This window comes from Triplophysa rosa, linkage group LG9 (assembly GCF_024868665.1).
Source record: "Triplophysa rosa linkage group LG9, Trosa_1v2, whole genome shotgun sequence".
Taxonomy (NCBI): domain Eukaryota; kingdom Metazoa; phylum Chordata; class Actinopteri; order Cypriniformes; family Nemacheilidae; genus Triplophysa; species Triplophysa rosa.
The window spans coordinates 12,350,238-12,372,821 of NC_079898.1; the positions used below are offsets into that span (position 1 = coordinate 12,350,238).

The following is a 22,584-nucleotide window of genomic DNA, read 5'->3' on the forward strand; positions in this document are numbered from 1 at the left end:
CTAAAAAGTACAGTGTTTGTTTCCATTTTGGCAAATTTGGACATCTAAGGTTTTGGAAGGACAGCAACGATATTAAGGTCATATTTTCACGGAATGTCATTATATACAGTACGAGGATTTTATGTGGAAAACAATAAATCACAAAAAAAAGACATTAGTTGGGTTTACACAGTCTGGGTCACAAATAAGAGAATGATCTTTTTCATTTTGATTTATTGGACACCGGAGCAGGAGAGAGGACAGCGTCCCTCTGCCAAAAGAGGCTCCAAAACACAATACTACACAATACGGTCATCATCAAACCAATACTGGACATTCTGCAAACCAGCACCTGCTCAACCTACACATCAAACCTGCTAAAACAAATAGACATGATCATAAACGTTGTCATCCTTAATGGGAACATAAACAAAATCAAGCTAACACCACTGCAACTGAGCATCTTTGCAAATACAACACAATGTTATGAACATTAACGTCAAATAACCTTTTTGATTTACTTGAATAAACTGCACAAGACTCATTTGATCTTTGCGTGGAGATATTTCTTGGTTCCCAATTAACATTAAGTTGAACATTTACTTCCCTGTACTCTCCGCTCTAAAGGACGCATTACAGTTTGCATGCCTTGGGATGCGCCCAGCACCCGCGTAAGCAGAGCGGTACAGCAATCGCTCCACAAGGCTCTGTCAGCAGGCCATGGAGCTGGTGCCCCCGGCAGCGTGGGCCAGCTGGCCGAGGAGGGGCAGGGGAAAAGGGACATTAGGGTGGAGAGGCTCCCTGCTGCCCCCTAGCTGCAGAATCATGAGTGGCACTACTGTGACCTACAGGTATATGCAGCCTTTTTCATCAAAACTGGACTTAATAACACACGTCAACCAGCTTAAGTCATAGTTGCTGATCAGTTTTAATCTTTATACTTTCAGATATTTCGTTCTTAGTCACTAAGGTTTCAATTTAATCGGATTATTAATGCCAAAGTAATGCCAACTGAATTATTATTATATAAATCAACCCATTTTTATAACCTTTTATTCCACATAGAACGATTCAACAAAATGCAAAAACAAACACACTAAAAAACATCTGACCCAGATAACCAGCGTTCAACAATCGAATGCTTAAGGAACATCAACCACATCACACACGCCACATGTACATCATCTTAACTCACTGCCAACTTCATTTGCAAGTGAAAAGTTTACAAAGCCTTCCTGCTTTCGGGAGAAGCAGCGTGCCTAATTTTCTCACACACAGTATACAAACGGGTGTGTATAAGACGTCTGTGGGGTGTGGAGGGGGGTGGGTGGTTTAGTAAGGAACCAGATGAAGCAGCCCTCGCCCGAGGCCCAGCCATCTCCCCGGCAGCAGCGCGGCTGTTCTCGGACATTTGTTCCATCGCACCATCTCCTCCAGCCTTTTCAGCAGCGCTCCAGCTACCGCTACACATGGCTCTCCATCCACGCGCCGCTACCGTCTTCCTTTATGCCTCCATATGGGCGACAGAAGCCTGTGGATTTAGGCACACATCTGCGTATATGCTTCCACACTCCTTTAAGGGAGCGGATCGGGTTTGTTGGTGACAGAAAGTGATAATTGCTAAAGACACTTATTGGCAGATGTATGTTTGTGGGAATGAGAGGAGATGATTGTGAGCTTGTGCGAGGAGTCTCAGAGCAGGTGAAAGTTTGGAAAAATAACAAATAATAGCAAATCATCGGATATGGAGTTGAATTTTGCTTTTTTTAGGCAGACAAAACTACTATATTTTAGTTAATACCTAACATGCACATCTTTTTTTTTAAATAACAAAAAGTGCACATTTGAGGTGCAAGTGCAAGTTTTATGCCATTGTAAAATACTTCAAATATTTTTTACAAAATTAAACAGAATAAAATACAAATTTAATTAAGCTTTTAAAAATATCTTCAAAAGTTTAACTATATATTCTATCAAGTGTTTCAATATGATGTAATACAGACATAAGATATTTTGTAAAGTATAATGTAAAAATATTTCATGTACATTTTTCACATTTTTTCCAATATATTTCTATTTAGGAATTTCCTCAAATTATTTGTATACTCAGACACACACGCATTAGCTTGTCTCTGGGAAATTTCAGCACATATCCAGTCCATATACATGAAGGCACACGTCTGGGACAAATATCTTGTAATGCATGCTTGTGAAGTTATATTTAGATAAAACAACTTTTGAATAAAATAGTCGAGTATAAATCACTGTTGCTAATTCAGTACACTGTCCGAGGGTCTAAATCCCAAATAAAATCAAATGAATTTGGCTATGAATTAAAAAACTTGAAGAAAGCATTTGACCAACATTTTAAAATCCAACTAAAATAATCAATTACTCTGTAATAATATTTTAACATAAAACCATAAAAGTCATTGCCATTGAAAGCACAACGTCACCCATTCAAAATCACGAAGCCATTCTAAAATAAAAAAAGATCAGAAAGTCGTTCAAAAATATAAAAAAACACAAGGGCTGAATGCCAAGCTGCTTTGATAAAATATTATACATACTTCGATTACAGTGAATGGCTTTCACCACGCTAACACCAACCATCAAACCGAGCCGTGAATAAATGCATTTCTGAAATAAATATAGAATTGATATGCATTATGTATTATTGATGTTCTCTATAAAGCCGGTGCTATTACGCACAATAGTTGGCCAACATTCCGTCTCTTTCATATATCACTGGCCCTAATCTCCAGGCAGAAAATATGCGAACGCCACGCGGAAAATAAATAAATAACTTGCAGGAGTGAAACATTGTGTGCCGAAAACCCCTGTGTTGCTTGGCGTTGGCTCGAATGGTAAAAATAAATCAAGCTGATTTTCCAAATGTTTCATGCGTGCCACGCTGTTGCAGCTCTTCGCAGCACAGATTGCGCGCCCGATCAAGAATATCTGAGGTGGGGCCCCGGCTATTTGCATGTATGCCGAAGCCATTTGCACTAACTTATTAACACGTACACCTTAACCCACGGGCGGCAGGGTGAAGTGCCCTACCGAGCAGACACCCGGGGCACTGAACACGCGGGAGGCAGCAGACCTCCAACTCTCTTACTCAGAGCCGAGTGCTGAAGTTTGGCTCCGGCACCTTCTGTCTTACATACCAACAGCAGGAGAAATGGGGTTAGCGTCGCAATAAACAAAGCATGTTGATTTTGAAAGCCAGAGAGAAGCGTTTGCTTGTACGGAAAACTTTTACAAATTGATTTTTCTCTTTTTGCGCGGCATATGGATAGTTTGGTCCTGCACACATTCCTTCATTAAAACTTTTTATATGTTTTTTTCACAAATCATTTGATCAAACTTCAACCCAAACACTTGTAAATCACAAGAAAGGCAGATCAAAATGCAATTTTATACGATCTTTCATGCTATATGTAATTCTATAATCATTTCTCACTCTTCCTATAGATTCTCTCGAACTGCTTCGTCTCACCTCTGAGCTCGGTGTGTGAGCTCTTGTGAGAAACGTTGCGTAATTGAAAAGGTGGCGAACCATTTTAACAGCTCCAGTTATGTGAGGAAAGCTCACTTACATACCCACACTGAAGAACTATCTGAACACCACATCTTTTCATTACAGGGCAGTAACTTCTTTTTGTGTTTCGCCTCTATTTCTCTGGTTTTGAGGAGGTGGCTGTTCACTAATATGTAAAGTTCTGCAGGAAACAGAAGGATGTTGTGCTCCCAGCAGAAGCTCGGTTCAGACTGGAGTTGCTGTGGATACACCCACACTCACTTACTCGCCCACATGCTGGCTCGGGCGGTGTGCCAGACGCCCCTCAACCCTACTCACAGCGGCCACATGTGCCCCTGCCTGAAACATGTACACACACACACTAACTCACACATCACTGAGATAGAACTATATTAAACATACTTCTTTCTCCCTCTGGACTAATTTAAAGGTTAGAACACTGCGGCCAATAAATCTAATTTGGCTTAATAAATTAAAGAGTGACTGATTTAATTCTCCATACATTTTGGTAGCTCCTGTTACTCAATTCACACAATATTTCAAGCTTGTTTTATTCATTATTTTTATATACTCATATCTTTACTAATTAAAGTAGTCACATTACATGATGTTTCTTAGTAAGTATAGCAAGTGACTAAATACTTAAAAGGATATGTTTTTTATACAAAATGAAATAAAGTTTTAATAAGTCTAATAAGACATTGGTTACTTGAATACATGGTTAAAGTTACCCCCCCCCCCCCGAAATACTGTTACGTTACTCATACGTTATTTTGCTGTGGTCTAAAGCAGTTTCTCATTGTTTTCTTGCCTAAGATACAGTAAAGAAGTTTTTTTAAATCCTGTGATTGTAGAGATTCGATACAATACAGAAAACTGGATTAACGGTATGATAATATCACAATCATTTGAGCAAAATTAAGAAAATAAAACTAACAGTTTAAATACAACCTTGACCACATTTAAGGTTTGATTAAAATTTAAGTACATTTAGAAAAATATTGAATAAATAAAAACAAGCCTGTCACTAAAAAATTTGACTTAAAAAATGTAAGTATTTATTAAACTAAACCTTAAGTGAGAACTATAGCGGTAAACATATTGCACCACATTATATTGATGCACCATTTTAATCATACCCGTTTTCCACCCCCATTTCCTGCCACCCTCCCGTGAAACTCCTGTATTTCCGTTATTTCTCCCGTGAGTTTCCGGACCCCCCGGAAAGCGGTTGTGAACGGACCACCAACAAAGACCGGAACACGTTCATGATCAACCTCTGCAACCCCCCGACACTCACACCCCCCAAACACGATCCGGATTTTGTCCCAAATGTTGACAGGTATGATTTTAAAAGGATACTTCACTCAAAAATGAAAATTCTGTCATCATTTACTCACCTTCGAGTTGTTCAAATGTGTATACATTTCTATAATAATAATGCTTATAACCAAACAGATCTCAACACCCATTGACTCCCATAGTAGGAAAAACACAATGGTAGTCAAAAGTGCCCCAGAACTGTTTGCTGTCCTACATTCTTCAAAATATCTTCTTTTGTGTTCAACAGAACAAAAACATTTTTTTTCCTACTATGGTAGTCAATGGGAGTTGAGATCTGTTTGGTTATAAGCATTCTTCCAAATATCTTCCTCTCTGTTCATCAGAACAAAGACATTTATACACAATTGGAACAACTTGAAGGTGAGTGAATGATGACAGAATTTTGTTTTTGGGTGAAGTATCCCTTTAATGACAAATTTAGTTTTTGAATCTAATAAAAAAATCCATCATATCAATTCATTGTCAAACAACAAGCCAAAGTTGGGACTGCCACAGTCCAAACAAGCCACAGTTGGGACTGAGTGCCTGTTGAAGCGAGATAGACTGCAGGTAAGAGCTGTGTGTTGTGTACCTTTGTTTCATACGCTGATGCATTCTCCCGTGCTGCACGCACTGCTCCTCCATCTCCTCACAGCGACCTCGCAGTTTCTCTGTGCTCTCCTGCAGGTGATCTCTCTCCAGGCACAACTGCTCTATCGCCGCTCTACACACACAAACACCTCATTTTAAAATTCACATTCCCATACTGTAAAACTTCTTTCTTCCTGTTTGATCATTTATGGGAGTAAACTTAATACAGCAACTGCATTTACACAACCCAAAGAAAGAGTTTACATTAAATTTACGATTTGCCAGATTATCCAAAGCAACCTGCGTTGCATTAAAGTACACTTTTTTGTAACACTGCGTTACCGTGGGGGGTAATCGAACCCACAAGCTTTTCACTACCAGCTGAGCTACAGGTAGCATGTCAACGTCAGATCTGATCTTGCATTGCTTGCATCAGCAGCACCACCACTAACCAATACGTCACAGTTCCGATTACAGTTGTATAAACTGTTAGGAAGAGAAGACTTAACAAGACTGCACACTCGTTGTAACCAAAACCACCTGATCACGCTGCCATCCGGTACATCTCTGCCAACTCTACTCTATTAGCACTGTAAACACCCGCTCTCCAAAGTTAAAGAGCCTACACAGAAGACATCAGCTCCAAAAAACACATCCCTCACTGAATGTGTAAACTTGCTTAATGTGTTCACGTAAATCGACAGCACATTTCATAATGGCCTGTTAACTGTTAAAAATACAACTAATTACGTCCAACGCCACAACTTACTAAGATGTGCATGAGCGCAACCTTCATGCGTGTCATCTGCAGAATGAACCCTGACGCCAGCGTGCTGCGTTCTCATCTGCCTATATGTTTAAAACACAACACTGAACAGAAGGCCACACTGTCACCGGATATAAAACAACAGGACAGAGAGATCAGAGGAGGGAAATAAATCAGGTGTGTGCATGTGTATGCACAGTTTATTGAGATTTTAGGTTGACATATAAATGAATATGTTGGTGCTGTAACTGAGCATCTTTTTTTAGTCAGGCTATTTGAAGAGTTTGGTTCCAAAATGAGATAACTATGTTTTGAAAACATTTCAAAAATCACGTTTTTTTATTGTGCATTCCAATTAATATCAATTAAACTGCATTTGATTGGTTTTGATTTAAGACATAATAACAACAACAAAAAAATACAGCTAACACAATAAACCACAATAAAAACATGATAACATAATAAAAAACGTGAGTTAACTCATCATTTTTAAATGATTATTATTTTAAATGTGGTAAGATAGATGAATTTGATAAAGAAAACTACCTCATAAATATTTAATGTGGTTAAAGCTGCATACACTTGTACTTTGAGTGTAACTCCTTGAAAAAAACATGAAATCGACCAATAATCATGCAAATTGATTCGTAGCATCAAATTTTATACCACAAACCATTGGACATGGTGTAAATCATCCTGAGGCAATTAGTATGTTTTCAACTATTTATGCTTAAAATAACTCCAAGTACATCATGACAACGAACTGCATGACAAAACTGCACAGTGGTCACCACTTGACATTTCATTTAACTACCCACACGCAAGCGTAAATCTATCAACGCTTTCAGAAACACGCCATACAGTACGATCACAAAAACATTAAGATCATTTGCAGCATCTATCGACTCACATGCCCTCTTGAGTTCTGCGTGCAGGCGGAAAGGGAGGGTGGGCTGGGGGGGGCGGAGAAGGCGAGCAGCAGTGGCCTGTACCTTCCCAAGCTGGGCCGACTGACCATGGCAGATTGCAAGCTGCGATGTGAGTAATGCGCTTTACACTGTTTTAACAGCTGACTACCCCAGAGGCCTGAGGTGAGAGGCACATGTGATAGGCAGAGAGCAAAGCTTGCGCACAGGACAGACTGTCGTGTGCCAAGGTACAGTGACAGCTCCCTTAATGGGGCGCAGACTAGAGCAGTATGGCACGGAAAGGATGCCACGCTCTGGATAACACACCGCGAGCGTGCTGAATATCGGCCTCCGAGAAGATACAGACTTCGCAAAGATTTAACAAGATCAAACAGTTGAGAAGAGGATGTCAGTGTGCAATCTGCATTTCAAACGTTTTCACCCATCTCAGTACGAGGAAAAGCACAGATAAGCACTATGTATAGATTGATGGACTGGAAACGGATTTCCTAATGTTGTCGTTCAGCTTTGCATATGCTAGACAGGCTAGTGATGACTGAAGAAACAGAACATACTGTGATCGGGACAGCCAGAGTTCCCACTTCTTTTGACCGATGAATTTCAATGACTTTTCCAGTCATTGCTGATTACTCACAAGAAGCAAATTCCAGATAACAGATTTCAGAGCTGAGCGGACGAAAATATAGAAATGGGATGACTTTTTTAGGCCTGGACTTCATAGTTTTTAATCCACAGACATCTTCCATGGCTGTGGATAACATGGACCACTTTCGCTGAGGTAAACAGAGGGCTGGTACTGTATATGTGACCCAAACTCAAAGTGACCCACCGAACTGTCTGATTTTGGGCCAAAATGAGGTTGGTTTTCACACAAAAGGTTGGTAGTTGTAAAAATGGGGTTAGCTGGTTACCTCAAAAATGTACTGATATCTCTTGCTAACACTTTCTCTGACAAGCGGATGCAGCAAGACCTTTTTTCCGGGTTTAGTCATGTGACGTTCCACATCTATCCTGGAACTTACTGGCCATGCGTAGCTATATCTGTGAGGTATAGAAGATCTGAAAGGAGGAAAAGTGCTACATGCCTGCTGTCCTGGATCAGTTCCTCCAGCTTCTCCCCGAGTATGTGACATTCCTCCTTTAGTTTCCCGATCAGGTTGTTTTGAGCACTGAGCAGATCATCGGTTTCTCTGGCTGTGCACAGATAAAGCATCAACTCATGAACACAGCAATGACACAGATACGATCTAAAACAGAGGTTCTCAAACTGGGGGGGCAAGATGAATCCGGGGGGCGGGGATCAGATTAGTGGCATTTTATGAAATATAGAATTTTATCATACATTTTATAGAATCAAACATCAGAAAAATAAGCTCACCAACCAAAAGAATTGATGTTCCAGCATTGTATAACTGAATATGTTTTTGGTTTAATTAAAATTCCAAGTTTAAGATTTTAAGTCTTTATTTGGGGGGCCACAAAGCGATGCACCCTAAACAAAGGGGGCCTTACAACAAAAAAGTTTGAGAACCACTGGTCTAAAATATGTTTTGTATAATACACAGTAATAAATGAGATAATCCTACAGGACTCATATTTAAATGTGGAAATATGAATGGTTGTCTTGCATCCCACACGATTACATCCCAGTGCTGTTATACTAAATATCATCACTTTTGGATCAAAACTCGTCCTATCAGTTTAGAGGACTTTAATGAACTGTTGCATAATATCGGAAATAAAGATACATGTAATTCTTAATTACTGTAAATATTCTATATGCATTCAATATTCATAACAAAAGATATAAGAGAATATAAGAGAAAGAGGGATGGGGCGAAAGGGAACCAATTAAAAGCAAGGCTATTATTCATTCAGTTTAGCTTTCATCAAGTTCAAAATGTTAAAGAAGCTGTTAAAAAGTTAACAAACAGAATTCAACTTTGAAACAATCTGGGCATGTGCAGGCCGCAGAGAAACAGAACACACAACCAGGATAAAAAAACAAACTGGACCGTGTTTAAAAAGTACTCTCCAGGCATTTCTGTCTATTAAACGACTAAAACCAATCCGTTTAGAGTTAAACAGAGATGTGGAGGCAGGAAAAATAATTAGCTATTGACAGTGACCATTATATGCTAAGAGAGGAAAGTGGTGTGTGGTATTAAAGGACTAATTCCATAAGCCCAGAGAGTTTCACGCTGAGCTTCTGATGCCATTTCTCTTTAGACAACATGTGTGCCGTGCAGCCGCGCCAAAATGAAGCCCTTTGTTTTCTCTGCGCTTTGTTCTGGCAATCAGCATGCCTCAAGTTTCTGGAAACACAGGTAAATAAACTAAACTCGCCCATCCAGATGGTGCAACAGATGTGAGAGCAGCACTCTGAAATCAGCAGACAGTGGGCAGCGCTTGCCCGCCTCCCTCCCATTTTTAAACGCTAACTAATACGTAGCGCCGGAGTGCCGAGCATCTGCTCCCTTCGGCCAGCCAAAGGTTACAGGTGTTCCTGATGCCGTCCCGCACAGCGTGGCTCACGACCGGAGCTCACGGGTGAGGCGGTTGTTCTGGCAAGGGGCGACGAGCCGGCGAACACCCACCACTCCTCTCGTGCTGCGCTTCCATTTGCTGGAGCTTCTGTGTCAGCTCCCGTTCGCGCCGCTGTGCCTGGAAGGTCAGAGCGGCCATGTCCTCGCCACAGCAGCGCACTGCCGCCTCCTTCTCTTGCCTGCGGAGTGAGAGAGCGAGAGAAAAAACAGAGAGATGGAGACACACGTCCAGATTGGATGCAAAACATGTCATTTTACTTTTCAAAAAATTCGATTTTACGTTTTATCTGGCGACCCAGCTGCCGCAATATTAGCATTTCTTTACGGGCATTTTTTACAGTGAATCAATGCGTAATGGCATTAATAAAATGCTTACTATTCGAGTAGTAATGATTCACTCAGCTCACGATGCGAGGCGTTTCACGACAAATAAAAAAATGAACAACTGCCTTTTTAGTATTTCTCAAATGCTGCACATTTCTTTGTAAAATAAAAAAGTCTTTTTATGTCAAATAACAAAACTAAACTGCAACTTTAAAACAAATTCCAAATTGAAATAAAAATGCATAATACTAGTCTCTCTAATACAAACGAGACTTTGTCTGTGCTTTTCTTGGATTGTTTTACATTTAAGAAATATCAGCATACCCACGTTTACCAAGTTTGCAGCCCCAAACACAGCAGCCCCTGCTGATCAAAACGGGTATTGCGATTCATTTAACATTCAACTGGCTTGAATCATCCCATATTATAATTCATTCAACTCAACCGGCTCACGTTGAATTGTTACATCCCTATTCTAGAGTAAAATATTATTATTACTAGAGTATTCCACTGAAAAATAGGTGGAATAAAAAATATCAAATTTTAAATGCGAGACGTGTTTTAATGCATAACTGTTAACAATCACAGCGTCGTCTAGGAAACAACAGTCACTTTCGTTCACTAAGCGTTCATGTGCCCCAGTATGTTCATACTATTTTGTTATGCACTAAAAATATATACTTTCCCTTAACAAAACACATAAAAGTATATACTTTTAGAGCATGGTTGGGATTCAGCTACACTACCTATGAAAACAGGTGTACAGTATCTGACCGATCAGCATCCAAGACCACAACAAAATACTTTTGAATATACATATAGACCGTGTGACTTTATCCCACCTCTTCACTCTATCATATACACACTTCATGCTAGATTTAGTTTATTTATTGTCCCCTCCTTTATTTGTGCTCTAAACCGCTTCCGTAACATCGAAACGCTTTACAGTTATTCTAACAGATTTGTTGACTCTCAGAGGGACAAAAACATGGGACAGACTACACAGTGGATCCTGAGATGAAATATTTGACATTGAGAAGTTCAAACAAAGCAGCTCTGTGCTAAAGCACCTCAAAGGTGGAAACAAAAGCGAAATGAACGACACAAATCAATTCCAACACGACGGACTGGTCGAACGACATCATAAACAACGAAACTAGTTTACGCTACAAAAGCCACCACATAATGCGAGCCAAAAGAAAAGGAAAAAAACACCCACAAAACTCAAGTCAAAGTGTGTTAATTAACAGTGAAGCCTGAAAACTTTTCTCGCACACTGGGTTTGGAATGTAGCTGGAGAAGTGACCGTCTCTGCAGGCCTGCTGTCGTCTGGAGTGTGAAGGCGCTCCGCCTGCGAGAGCTGCGCGCGCGAGAGTGAGCGGGGGGAGAGCGCGCAGCCCCCGCTGTGCTTGAACAGCGGCCTAAAACACCATCCACACCAGCGCTCAGCAGGGGCTCACAAAGGCCTCACAGCCAGCCATTTGTTACTGTGGCTTTCCAGGGGGCCCAGCCACTTGCTGGGGTGCGGGGGTGTGGATGGAGTGGAGGGGGGGTCGGGTGTTTGTCGACCAATTAGCATGAGATAGACCGCCAGAAAGTTACGGAGAGCACTTTAGGGAAAAAGTTGGCTGAGCGAGAGGCCTTCGAGTGAGATACTGTGGACACCGACAGGAAGGAAACTTTGTGCGTTTAAAAGCAAAGGATATTTGTTGAAGAAGTATGTGAGTCGCTGAGGAGTGGAGGTGGTGTTATATTCGATGAATTGGTGGTATTTTTATGCATTCATGTCGCTAACATAATATTTGTTGAATGTATAGACTGATTCTAAGTTAAATGTATTTAATCAATGCCTAAAGTGTGTAATTTTTTGGAGGATGTATTGACAGAAATGCACTATAAAGTAACTATGTGTTCAGAGGTGTATAAAGACCTTACATAATGAAGCGTTGTGTTTTTAATACCTTAGAATGAGCTATTTCTATCTACATACACCGCCGGTCCTCTTGCATGGAATTCGCCATGTTGTGTCTACAGTAGCCCTAAAAGGACAAACTGAGCGCGTTTCGTAAATACGTTATCTCCTTAAGCAAAGAAGCGAAAATGAGACGACATGTTAGTTCTGTGTCTTCGAAGTGCAATTCGCAACCTCACCGCTAGATGCCGCTAAATTTCATACACTGGAACTTTAAGTTGAAATAACAACAGTGCTGCTCAGTTTACATTAAAGCATTTGAGCCATAATGGAATTTCACGATAGCATTTTTAATCTACAAGTAAAACAATTCTGGTTAACATTTTGGGTGAGGTCAGAGGAAATTCGATATTTCATGGCCTTCACATGTTAGCCATTACATTTTATTGTTATTTCGTTCTTCTTCATCCATTTTGAGCGTTTTCATGAACACTTATAAACCCAGATTACGCAGCTCTGACTCACCTCGAACCCTCTCCGTCCACTCTAACAATGCCAGGTCAGGGTGTGTTTGCTCACTGCTGGTAATGATGTGAGCGCAGCCTAATGTCCTCCGGTCAGGAGCCATAGCCGGGTCGGTCAGCCTGCCTGGTAGGGAGTAGCGTCGAGCCGCGGAAAGCGGTTTCCGTGGCTGGGTGCTGGTGGAGCGCAAGGGCCGAGGGCTGCCTAAGTGGGTACTATTCAAGCTGTTGCCCATTTGATTTGGACTACCACAGACCGTTCGAGCGCAGAGTTTGCAGCACCCTGCGGTGCTCCGTGATCCCACGCCAAAAATGACCAAATGCTACCGTTCCTAAAATGTGCGCAAATTGGAGTCAGCCGTTTGGCTTCGTGAGCGCTCAACAGTACACAAGGACACTTGCCATCATTTGTATGTTAATATATGTGCGAGGGAAAGTTTCGCAAGTAGAAGTACAGGTTGCGCGGAGGGAGAGAAGGGAATTAGATGGAGGGCGTTAATATGGCGTACTTTAGTTCTAAGATTGGTTTTCTCATACCATGACATGTGGGAAGCTACGATGTCTCGTACGCTTTTAGTAAGTAGAAAAAATTGTAATTCAGTTCAAAGGTCTAAGAGCTGATTGTGAGGTAATGCAGTGAATGCACCAATACTTATTTCAAGTAAAAAAATACAAGAACCTAACATTTACTATATTGAAAATATTGGAGGAAAACTTGGCCAACATGCTAAAACAAGAAGTAGAAAAACACGCTCGCGCTCACACCAAACCTCAGATGTTTCGTGGCGCTCATTCAGCTTCACTTGGTCAGTGTCAATCTCACTGCTACTTCCTGTTTCTCATTGACACGCACATGCTCGCCCCATCCCTCCAGGAGCAGAGCCCAACCAGAGCCGCCTCGACTCGCGTCCACCGCACTTACGCACCCTATATTTCCTCTACATCCAAACAGCATCTATTACCGTGCCTGTCAGCCACTTCGCTCGCCCCGTACCCCCCCGCACACCCTCCGTTTATACCCCCCTCACTGCTCCCTCCCACCCTTTTTCCTTTAACTAAACTGGCTCTGGCTCCCTCCATCTGGTCCCCTTTCCTTCAGCAGCCCCGCACCTGTTCACACCTCCTCTCCTGTTGGACTGCATTGAACATTTCCTCCGATGCCAGGGCTATTCTGGCACTCGCAACCTCTCTGTCATTCAATCCATCTGTCAGAAGTGAACTTTGTTTACCGCCAGCTTCTGCTTTCTTCTTCAAGAAGCGCAAAACCCCCTCAAGGTCAGAGGCAAAACGAATTGCAGACGCCACCAATTTACAAACAACTCCCTCCCTTTCTAAAAGAAACCCCTATCAACAGACCAACTAATCACGATAATCATTTTTTTCTTATGTATCCTTAGAGACTCTGTTGTGGTTTCGAAACGCGCGCAGAGGAAGCCGAGATGTGTTCACATATGCCGAATGCATACCCACGTAGTCTGACTGGGTCAAGAAATTGCAGACTTCAGATGTGTGCTTATAATAAGAGTTTTCTCATGATAACCGAAATACAGTGAAATACTTCGTTTGCGAGTGTTAATGTAACGCTTTGCAGATTTTGTGAAAAGCAGCAATTAAAGGAACGGTTCACCCAAAAATGAAAAACCTGTCATCATTTCCTCGACCTTATGTGACTCCAAGTCTGCATGACTTTACTGTCTTTGCTGGAGACCTTTTTAACTTATTTTTCAATTAATAAGTATTGCATTATAAAATACTACTCTGTACACTTACACTTCATTTTTTGAATGTTGGATATTCCAAAAAGAAACTTTTCCGCTGTTCTACAAAAGAAAAGTCAAAAAGCTTCGGAACGACATAAGGATGAAAAACATTTTTTTGATGAACTTTCCCTCTAATTCATCATAGTATAAACTCAATCAAACCTTTCTGCTATGTGCATTCTGCTTTTCAAAGACGAAAAACTGGACACAAACAAAAGCACAAACATGAAATGAAGTGAGTGAGAGAATGACATAGACAGAGCACTATCCCAGGGTGCAACAGCCTGTGACGGAGCTGCCGAGGCTCGCGCTCTGGGCGCATGACGCACTGCCACAGCTCAGGCTGACCTGGAGGGGCTTGTGCCAGACCCCCCGCCCACGTCACCTCACACGGCAGGCCCAACTAAACAGCGCTGCCTTCATCATCCCTCCATCACACACCAAATGCGCTCTCCAAAAGCCCGACGTGCCCTGCTCGGATTCCAAACCCACCACAAAAAGCGCATGGCCATTGAGGAGCATAACAAACAGCGCTTTTAACCCAACGGGGTGTAGGGCTGGCGGGTCTTAGGGTTGTGCCCAACTCTTCCGCTCCCGTTTCGTGACAGGTTTTTGTGCGAGAACGCCCGCTTTGTGATGGACTCCTTATGCCATCTGGAGACTGGAGGAGATGAGGAGAGAGAGGCCAGAGGAAAAAAGATGGAAAGAGATAGCTGTCCTACATGAGGACATGGGATTTTTTGATACAGTATGTTTGAGAATGTTTTGTGAATATAAATATTAGGATGTACAATCTGCACCACTTAAATGTGACCCTGGTCCACAAAACAAGTCGTAAGTAGCACGGTATACTTGTGGCAATTGCCAACAATACACTGTTGTATGGGTCAAAATTATCCATTTTTCTTTTATGACAAAAATCATTAGGATATTAAGTAAAGATCATGTTCCATGAAGATATTTTGTAAATTTCCTACCGTAAATACTGTACATCAGAAGTTTGTTTTTGTGAGTGGATGCAGCAAAATTGCTAACAAAAATGGCCGGACACATGCCTGCAAACATCACACACTGCTGCCCACTCTTTGAGAATTACCCACTCAAGTCTGGTATCTATGTTAAGGTTAGAATTTCTGATTTCGGGTTCATATACTTTCCACAATGTCATTACAGCATTAAACCAATAGAGAGCGTTAAAACAAACCTGTTTCTTCTTAGCAACGGTCTCCGATTCTCAATATGATTCAAATATCTCTCAATATTTGGATTTTGCACCTTCAGATTCCATATTTTCAAATAGTTGTATCTCAGACTAATATTGTCCTATCCTAACAAACTAAACATCAATGGAAAGCTTATTTATTCAAATAAATCTCAATTTAAAAAAATGATGACTGGTTTTGTGGTCTAGGTCACAAATATATCTTGTCATATAAATCTCATGGTTATACCTGTGCTGTGGACACGCAATCTTAAGGGGATGGCATGAGTTTTCAGATACTATACCTTTTTCGAGTACTGGTTCTCACTGGCTAAACATTCGTTTTATCAGTTTCTGCAAAAGTGTTTCCGTAACCTCTGTGTTGGCAAAGAATATTTTTTTAAAGGCTAAGAAACCCACTTTCACCACTATAAAAAAGAAAACCAAAGGCAGCTACTATAAGTTTATTTTGACAGTTAATAGTAACATTTTAAAAAATGAAGGAGTTTTAATTTTTGGTTACTAGTCTTAAAAATGCTCTTCAAATATCCACCCATTTAAACATACTAATAATGAATTTGGATCTAACAAGTGGGTATATAAAAAGGAACACATACAAAAATGTACACACTGGAGTGGTACAAGTTCCACCTTGACTACTACTTGTAGAGCACACTAAAATACACTTCCAGAAACATGTGGACACATTTGGGTACCATTAATCAGCTATCAGTGCTCTTGTCCCAACTATTGCTAATATGGAACCTGAAGTCTATTATTGAAATTGACCAAGAAAAAAGTATCACAAAGAGGCATTGAAAAGAAGAAAGAGGAGGAGAACAACCCAGCTTCCAGGAACAGTAAGTAGGGCACTTTCTCTGGGCAGAGTTGGCCCAAGTGAGAACAGTTGCACCCGACAGATTTGCTCCCACTTTGCCTGGGGACCGGCAACATTCTGTCCTGTACCATCATGCCTGACACAGAGCTGGGCCACGGCACTGGAGAAATTCTCTTCAAGATCCAATGACTTACACTTTTAATAGGGCTGGGAGCTTGAAGTTTAACATTTAAAACAATATCTTTGTTTTTAAAATTGATGGACTCAGACATCTATAACTATAGGAGTTTAAGATTTGTTACTAAACGATGCAATGCATTACAGTGTAAATTCTTATAAATTTGGTCAGGTTCAATTAACTTTGGTATGATTTTACAAATATGTTATTGAAAAATAATGCATAATGCCAAATCACAACATAGGATTTAGACTATTAGAAATGAAGTAGGTCAACAATTGTATACTGGAAAGGACATAAAGTAATAGACCGGGTAACGTTACAGTAAATATTACAGACTATGAAATTCTGTAATCCATGCATGAAATTTATATTTTCAATCAATAGGCCATGACTGCTTACTGACATCCAGTGAAACATTAATTCACCCAACAGTTCATTTATCTGTTTATTATGATCATTTAAACTGTCAGTCATCATCTTTAAAGCAAAGTGTTTGTAAGCTTTGGACATATTACAAAATGCAGCAAACACACGCATTTAGTTGGCAAACACTGCTAGTTATAGAGGCCATATTCAAGTGTGTGTGTGCTCTCTCGTGTACTCTCCATTGTCCTAATAGGGGCCTGTAAATGAATGACACATACGTAACTGCCTTGAACTTGGTTACACTGTTAAATAATAGAGCAAATTGCTGGCAATGAGTTGAGGGCTTGTTTGGTTGAGGGGCGTAGCCTCTGGCACTGCATCTGGTCTTATAGGCCAGTGGAGGAACATAATGCATGGATGAGGGAGGGAGGGACCACGGCTAATCAATGCAAACATTACACAAACACATTTACGTTAAACATTCAATAACTGTTACATAGTAAAAACATAGTATTTTATTTTAACAGAATGGTTGGTTAAAACACAAGAAACTCAATTTCTGAGAGTTTTTAAAGATGTTACATTAAAAAGCTAAGTGAGGCAAGTTATGCTATTGCAAGGACCTTCAAAAGATGTGAAAATACAAAGTGCAATGAGGTCTAGAACAACAACCAGAACACATCCACTTATGAAAACTTATGATAAGTATACCCAGAACATATACATATAAGTATAACTTTATTTTTATTTGCAACAACTTCTCGTTGACCGTTTAAGCATGTAACATGACATCGCTATTCTGTGTCACCAAGGTCAACTAAGTCTCCACCAAGACGGTGAGAATTACAGAAGACAAAAACCTTTCGTCTTGCCCTTTACCATGTGAAGTGGAAGAGGAGTCGGAGGCCAGCAGCCCTGCCGGCGAGGCGTGAAGACGTGGCAAGGTCTCAACCCAGGCCAACGGGCACACCGCTGTCAACATCATGACACTCACTGGGCGGCTCGCCGGCACTCTCCCGCCTGGCCGGCAGCGGTCCCAGCTGCCCCATCCGTTACTGTCTGATTAGTTCTGCTAAGCAGCCCCTCCCCTCCATGCCCCATCGCCATCTGCTCCCCCAACAAGATGGCTGCCGCCCAGCACCGTGCGCGGCGCCCTGCTACCTACCAGTGCCCGCACTCGCACTCACCCCAAAGCGCTAACACGGCTCCTCGAGGCTGGCGGCAGCCCTCGTTTCGTTTGCTAGCACTTCTGACAAGGGGCGCGGGCTACGCTCCTTTATTTGCTGTCGGATGGTACACGCGCTTCCCGCCGACTTGGTTTGCAGCAGTTTGGTGGCGTGGCAGACTTTGCTCACCGCGGCAGCCTCCCTCTGGCGTGGGGCTGCATCTGCTCGCTCTTTTATTCATTTTCCGATTCTCCACCTTTCAGGGGATTGTCATCCTCTATGCACTCACGCACGGCTGAGGGAAAGCAGAGAGGCGTGCAAAGTTTAATGGAATTCTGGGGTGGGATGAACAACTTTTTTAATGCCAACACTGCAGTTGGTCTGACAATTCTCAGACTTCTTGTACGCAAACTCGGAGAGGACAAATCAATGACACAACCAAACAACTAATTGAAAGAGTAAGATTTACAATGTTTGTTGGGCCTCTGCGTGTGTCGGGCAAGTAATATATGCTTTTATATTTACAACCCAGTGTTGGGTCAAAAAGGGACAAACCCAATCGTTGGGTTTTAAATTATCCTATGCTGGGTTGTTTTAACCCATTGTTGGGTCAAATAGAACAATTTTGAACCAAGTGACTGGGTTTGACCCAACGCTGAGTTGAAAAAAACCCAACATTTGGTGTTGTGCATGAAGACAAGAATCTACAAGATCATTCACACTAGTGGACATGTCCAGTCTTCATCTGCTCTAACATGTTTAACAAATTCATACTGGATTCTTGAGCCACAGGCCAGATGACAATATAAGCCACAATTTCTCACAGCTCACAATGAAGCGTCAATATGATGTGGACAAACAAGCGCCATCAAGCCTTTCAGCATTATGAGGCTGAGAAAATCAAACTTTTGCTCAAATAATTCCACTTCACAAACAAAATAATCCAGATAAAGACAAGGCTGATCAGTTAATATCCCCAAACTTCAAGCAGGCTTTTTTCTTATAAATCTTTCCGTGCTGGTTAGCCCATCAGTACCCAATACGGAGGATGAAGCTTTGAGGCTTTACTGAGCACAGAAGGCCAGGTTCTCTGTTAAGCTCTCAACAGAGCAGTTGTGAATATTTCCTAGTTTCAGAACAGCACTTATGCCTGAAGGTTCTCTTTTACAAACTGCGACACGTTTCTTGTTGGATCAAAACCTCGGGCCCCGCTGCCAGCGCGTGCGTTTGCTTGAGCATTCATTAAAATGGTAAATGCTAAATTTCATGTTGTTGAAAGAGAGAGAGGGAATCTGGAACAAAGTGAGCCCCTGTGTCCCAATCCAAACCACAGTGAACTCCCAGCAACCGCGGAAAGGCAAAGGGGAAAATCTGTCGCGGCTGGTAAACTGACACGGGCGAAACGACGCAACTTTTTTTCATCCTTGCACAATTCTCTCTCTCTTCATTTTCAGACCCTATGGGGTCTGCCGAATGTTGGGAGAGGTGGGAGGGTGGGTGCAAACGAAGGAAAGGGGGGGAGGGATGACAAAAAGGCACGAGCGTACAAAAGCAAACAAACAAACCACATAAAGCCTGGGCTCAAAGCCGTCAGAAGGCAGAGAACAGAGCGGCAGGATTACGATAGATCCTCTGCTGCCCAGCGCACAGCTGGCTGATGATCCAATACTGGAGCCGCCGGCCCTCCCCAGCATGTGCACGGGGGCCAGAGAGAGGGCCCACAAAAAGAGAGAGACAGAATGACAGAGAGAGGGAGAGATAGAATAAGCAGAATAAAGAAAAAATTAGATGGCAACTGATTTGCCTATCCATTTGATGGAAGCTGTGATCATCCAAGCTGTGAGATGCAGACGGGAGGAAAAAGAAAATCAAAGTCTGGCTTTAGAGGACCCGGCTGCACGGCCACCCACAGACCACTTCCCCTGGAAGTGACACAGAAAGGGTCCACTCTCAATCGCAGTATGCGTGCGTTTATGGGTGCGTAAAGGTGGAGTAAGAGAGAAAAAAGACTCCAGAGAGATGGGAAAGTGAAACATTAGCTCTGAGGGAGGGAGAAAGAATGCACAGATGTCTGCTGCATCTGTGCACTACCTCTGGCCCAAAGAAGCTGCCCTGGCACTGCATGTCCACACCATGCATACAGTGGCTAAAAGAATATCTGCTGCCAAATGCAAGACCTGTCAGCAGCTTAACCACTCTGATCTTCAGCAGGCCATTTTGTTGCCTCATCTAGAGGAAGCAGAGAGTGTTTAAAGGGCAGCATCCTATCGGAGCCCTCTAATGCTAATTCAGCCTCATTTAATCGCTGCAAAATCCTTTTAGTTTCATTAATGCCCCGAACACAGAAATGAAATATAGATTGCACGCCTTTGAAAAGGGAATTTTGAAACTTCTTTTCTAATGTTCTAATGTCTTATGGCTTAAGGGATGAGGTTTGACATCATAAGAACATTGAAAATATAAAAATATTTTTTTCCTTGTACAAATGTCTTAAAACTGTTCAATCAAGATACACTTAGTTGAGAAGCAAAATTATGTTTAGTCCTGTTATCTGACTTGTGCTTAAACAAGCCAACAGGGTAAGAAAATATATTTTAATTCAAGTTTCAACTTAATTAAATATTTTTCTTGACGGATGTTTATGCTTAAAACGAGCAAAAATTCACTCCATTTTCTTTAACTTAATATGTTATGTAATTTTGCTCGTCAAGTAAATATATCTTAATTTAATCATATTTAGCCATTTGTACTGAATAGCAAGACAAAAATGCTAAGCAATAAATTCATTTTTTGCAGTGAAGTAAGTAGACATGCATCACACATAAAAGTTAGAAGAAGCAAATCAACATTCATCTGCTTTAAATCTGACAAAGAAAACATTTCATCTCCAAGATTCAACAAGGTCATAACCAAATGGATGTTTGAGTTTCTGAAATGAAAAATCTTTTCAAAATAGCAAATAATACATTTGCCAGGTGCTTAGAAATACAATCTTATGTACAATATTTAGTTTTTTATGCGCTTTTGCTAATCCCCAAGTGGTGTATCTATCATGTGAAAAGTAATAAGACAATAACAAATACTAAACTTTGAATATATTTTACAAATATGGTCTTCTGCATGCTAATAAATCAACAGATCCAGAGAACCTCGACACAAGAGTTTATTACCAAAAACAGAACTTGTTTTTTTTATTTAAAAAAAAACATGTTTTTTATTGTGTTATTATGTATTTGTGTTGGTTAACTGTGTTTTTTGAGTCATCTGTTTTTGCAAATGAACACCTCGAATGGTTATCACACTACTGACCTAAGCACACACAGTGATTAGTAACCCAAGCCCCTTGACTGAACTAATGCCATGCCTATTGCCTACATCATACTAAATGTACACAGCAATTCAAATCTGATGAGGTGTAATGAACTAACAATAGACCCACTGGTGCAAATAATCTATACTCCATAAAAACCATCTGGATGATTTTCATACAGTGGTACTTTTCCAAATGTAAACAAACGAGTCAAATTATTCACTAATATCTCTGGAACAGCACGCATCTTTATGGTAATTTATAAACAATACATGACCGAGTCTTAATGCTTAAGTACCGAACTCCCCTGTGAACAGATGCCGTCCCTCCTCTGCAGCTGTGCAGCTCTGTGGCAGATGCTGGAAGATCCGCAGTTCCTCCAGAGGAACAGAGACCCCATTGCCAATACACAGAGGCTTCAGCGCTGCCTACGCTTACCGCTGGGCTAAAACACATCCACAGAGACATGGAAATAGAGATTCTCTAAATGTAGGCATGGCAATGTCAGAAACCTGAAACCAAGACCCCCTGATCAATCCTGTGATAAATCACAGAGTGATTTTAGAAAGTCCTAGATTAAAACGTATGAGGTCAGGAGTACATTTACATTTATGCATTTGCCAGTTGCATTTCTCTAAAGCAATTTATAGTACATTTGAGGTATACATTTATCAGTATGTGCGAGCAAAACACTCTATAGCTATAGAAACACTATATAGTTCATATACATGCTTAAAAAGCATTGTTTAGATGATGGTAAAACAGGTGACTGTGCATCGAATCCTAACAGAGAGCCATTTTTTAACATAAAGAACAAAGACTTAAAGATCGTGTATCATGCTATATCATGCATTCTGACTTCTTTACACTGTTAAACGTGCTGGCTTCTCATGCTTAACATGGTCAACTTGTTAAAAAACGAGTTGGACGTATGACGTAGTATTTCTGTACTTGATGCACTCCCCCAGTTCTCAAACTTGTTTCGGACATTTTTTATAATTCTGGATCCCTGTGTCGTCAGGGATCCAGAATTAACTAAATACTCTTCCAAGATATGACGTATGCAATACTACTGTATAGGCACTCAAGATTAATATGAGATTGGCAGAAACTGTCTGTGATACGCGATCTTTAAAGACCTACCGATTTCTCATACAATAATGTCAGGCTTCAAAAGATTAATGACAATATAAAGTTATTGAAACAGTCGCCCAAAACATATTTGGACATTTTCCGAGTTACCTAAAACAAGATTGTCATGGCATTAGATAAAGAAATATCAAATCAAGTGCACATATTTTTAAAGGTGCACACTTCCTAAGCTAAA

General features: G+C 41.0%; 1 protein-coding gene across 3 annotated transcripts in view; it reads right to left on the minus strand.

Moving 5' to 3' along the window:
- The window catches only part of sdccag8 (SHH signaling and ciliogenesis regulator sdccag8), a 38,517-nt gene that overhangs the window by 6,912 nt on the left and 9,021 nt on the right, over nucleotides 1–22,584 (minus strand). For 2 of the 3 annotated variants that reach the window (XM_057342460.1, XM_057342458.1), the window contains exons 14-16: nucleotides 9,730–9,857; nucleotides 8,218–8,326; nucleotides 5,439–5,570 (exon numbers count right to left, since the gene is read on the minus strand). In XM_057342460.1, coding sequence (XP_057198443.1) covers nucleotides 5,439–5,570; nucleotides 8,218–8,326; nucleotides 9,730–9,857 — 369 coding nt within the window. Of the gene's footprint in view, nucleotides 1–5,438; nucleotides 5,571–8,217; nucleotides 8,327–9,729; nucleotides 9,858–12,440; nucleotides 21,703–22,584 lie in introns of those variants that run through there. The other variant, XM_057342461.1, reaches the window with a different exon arrangement.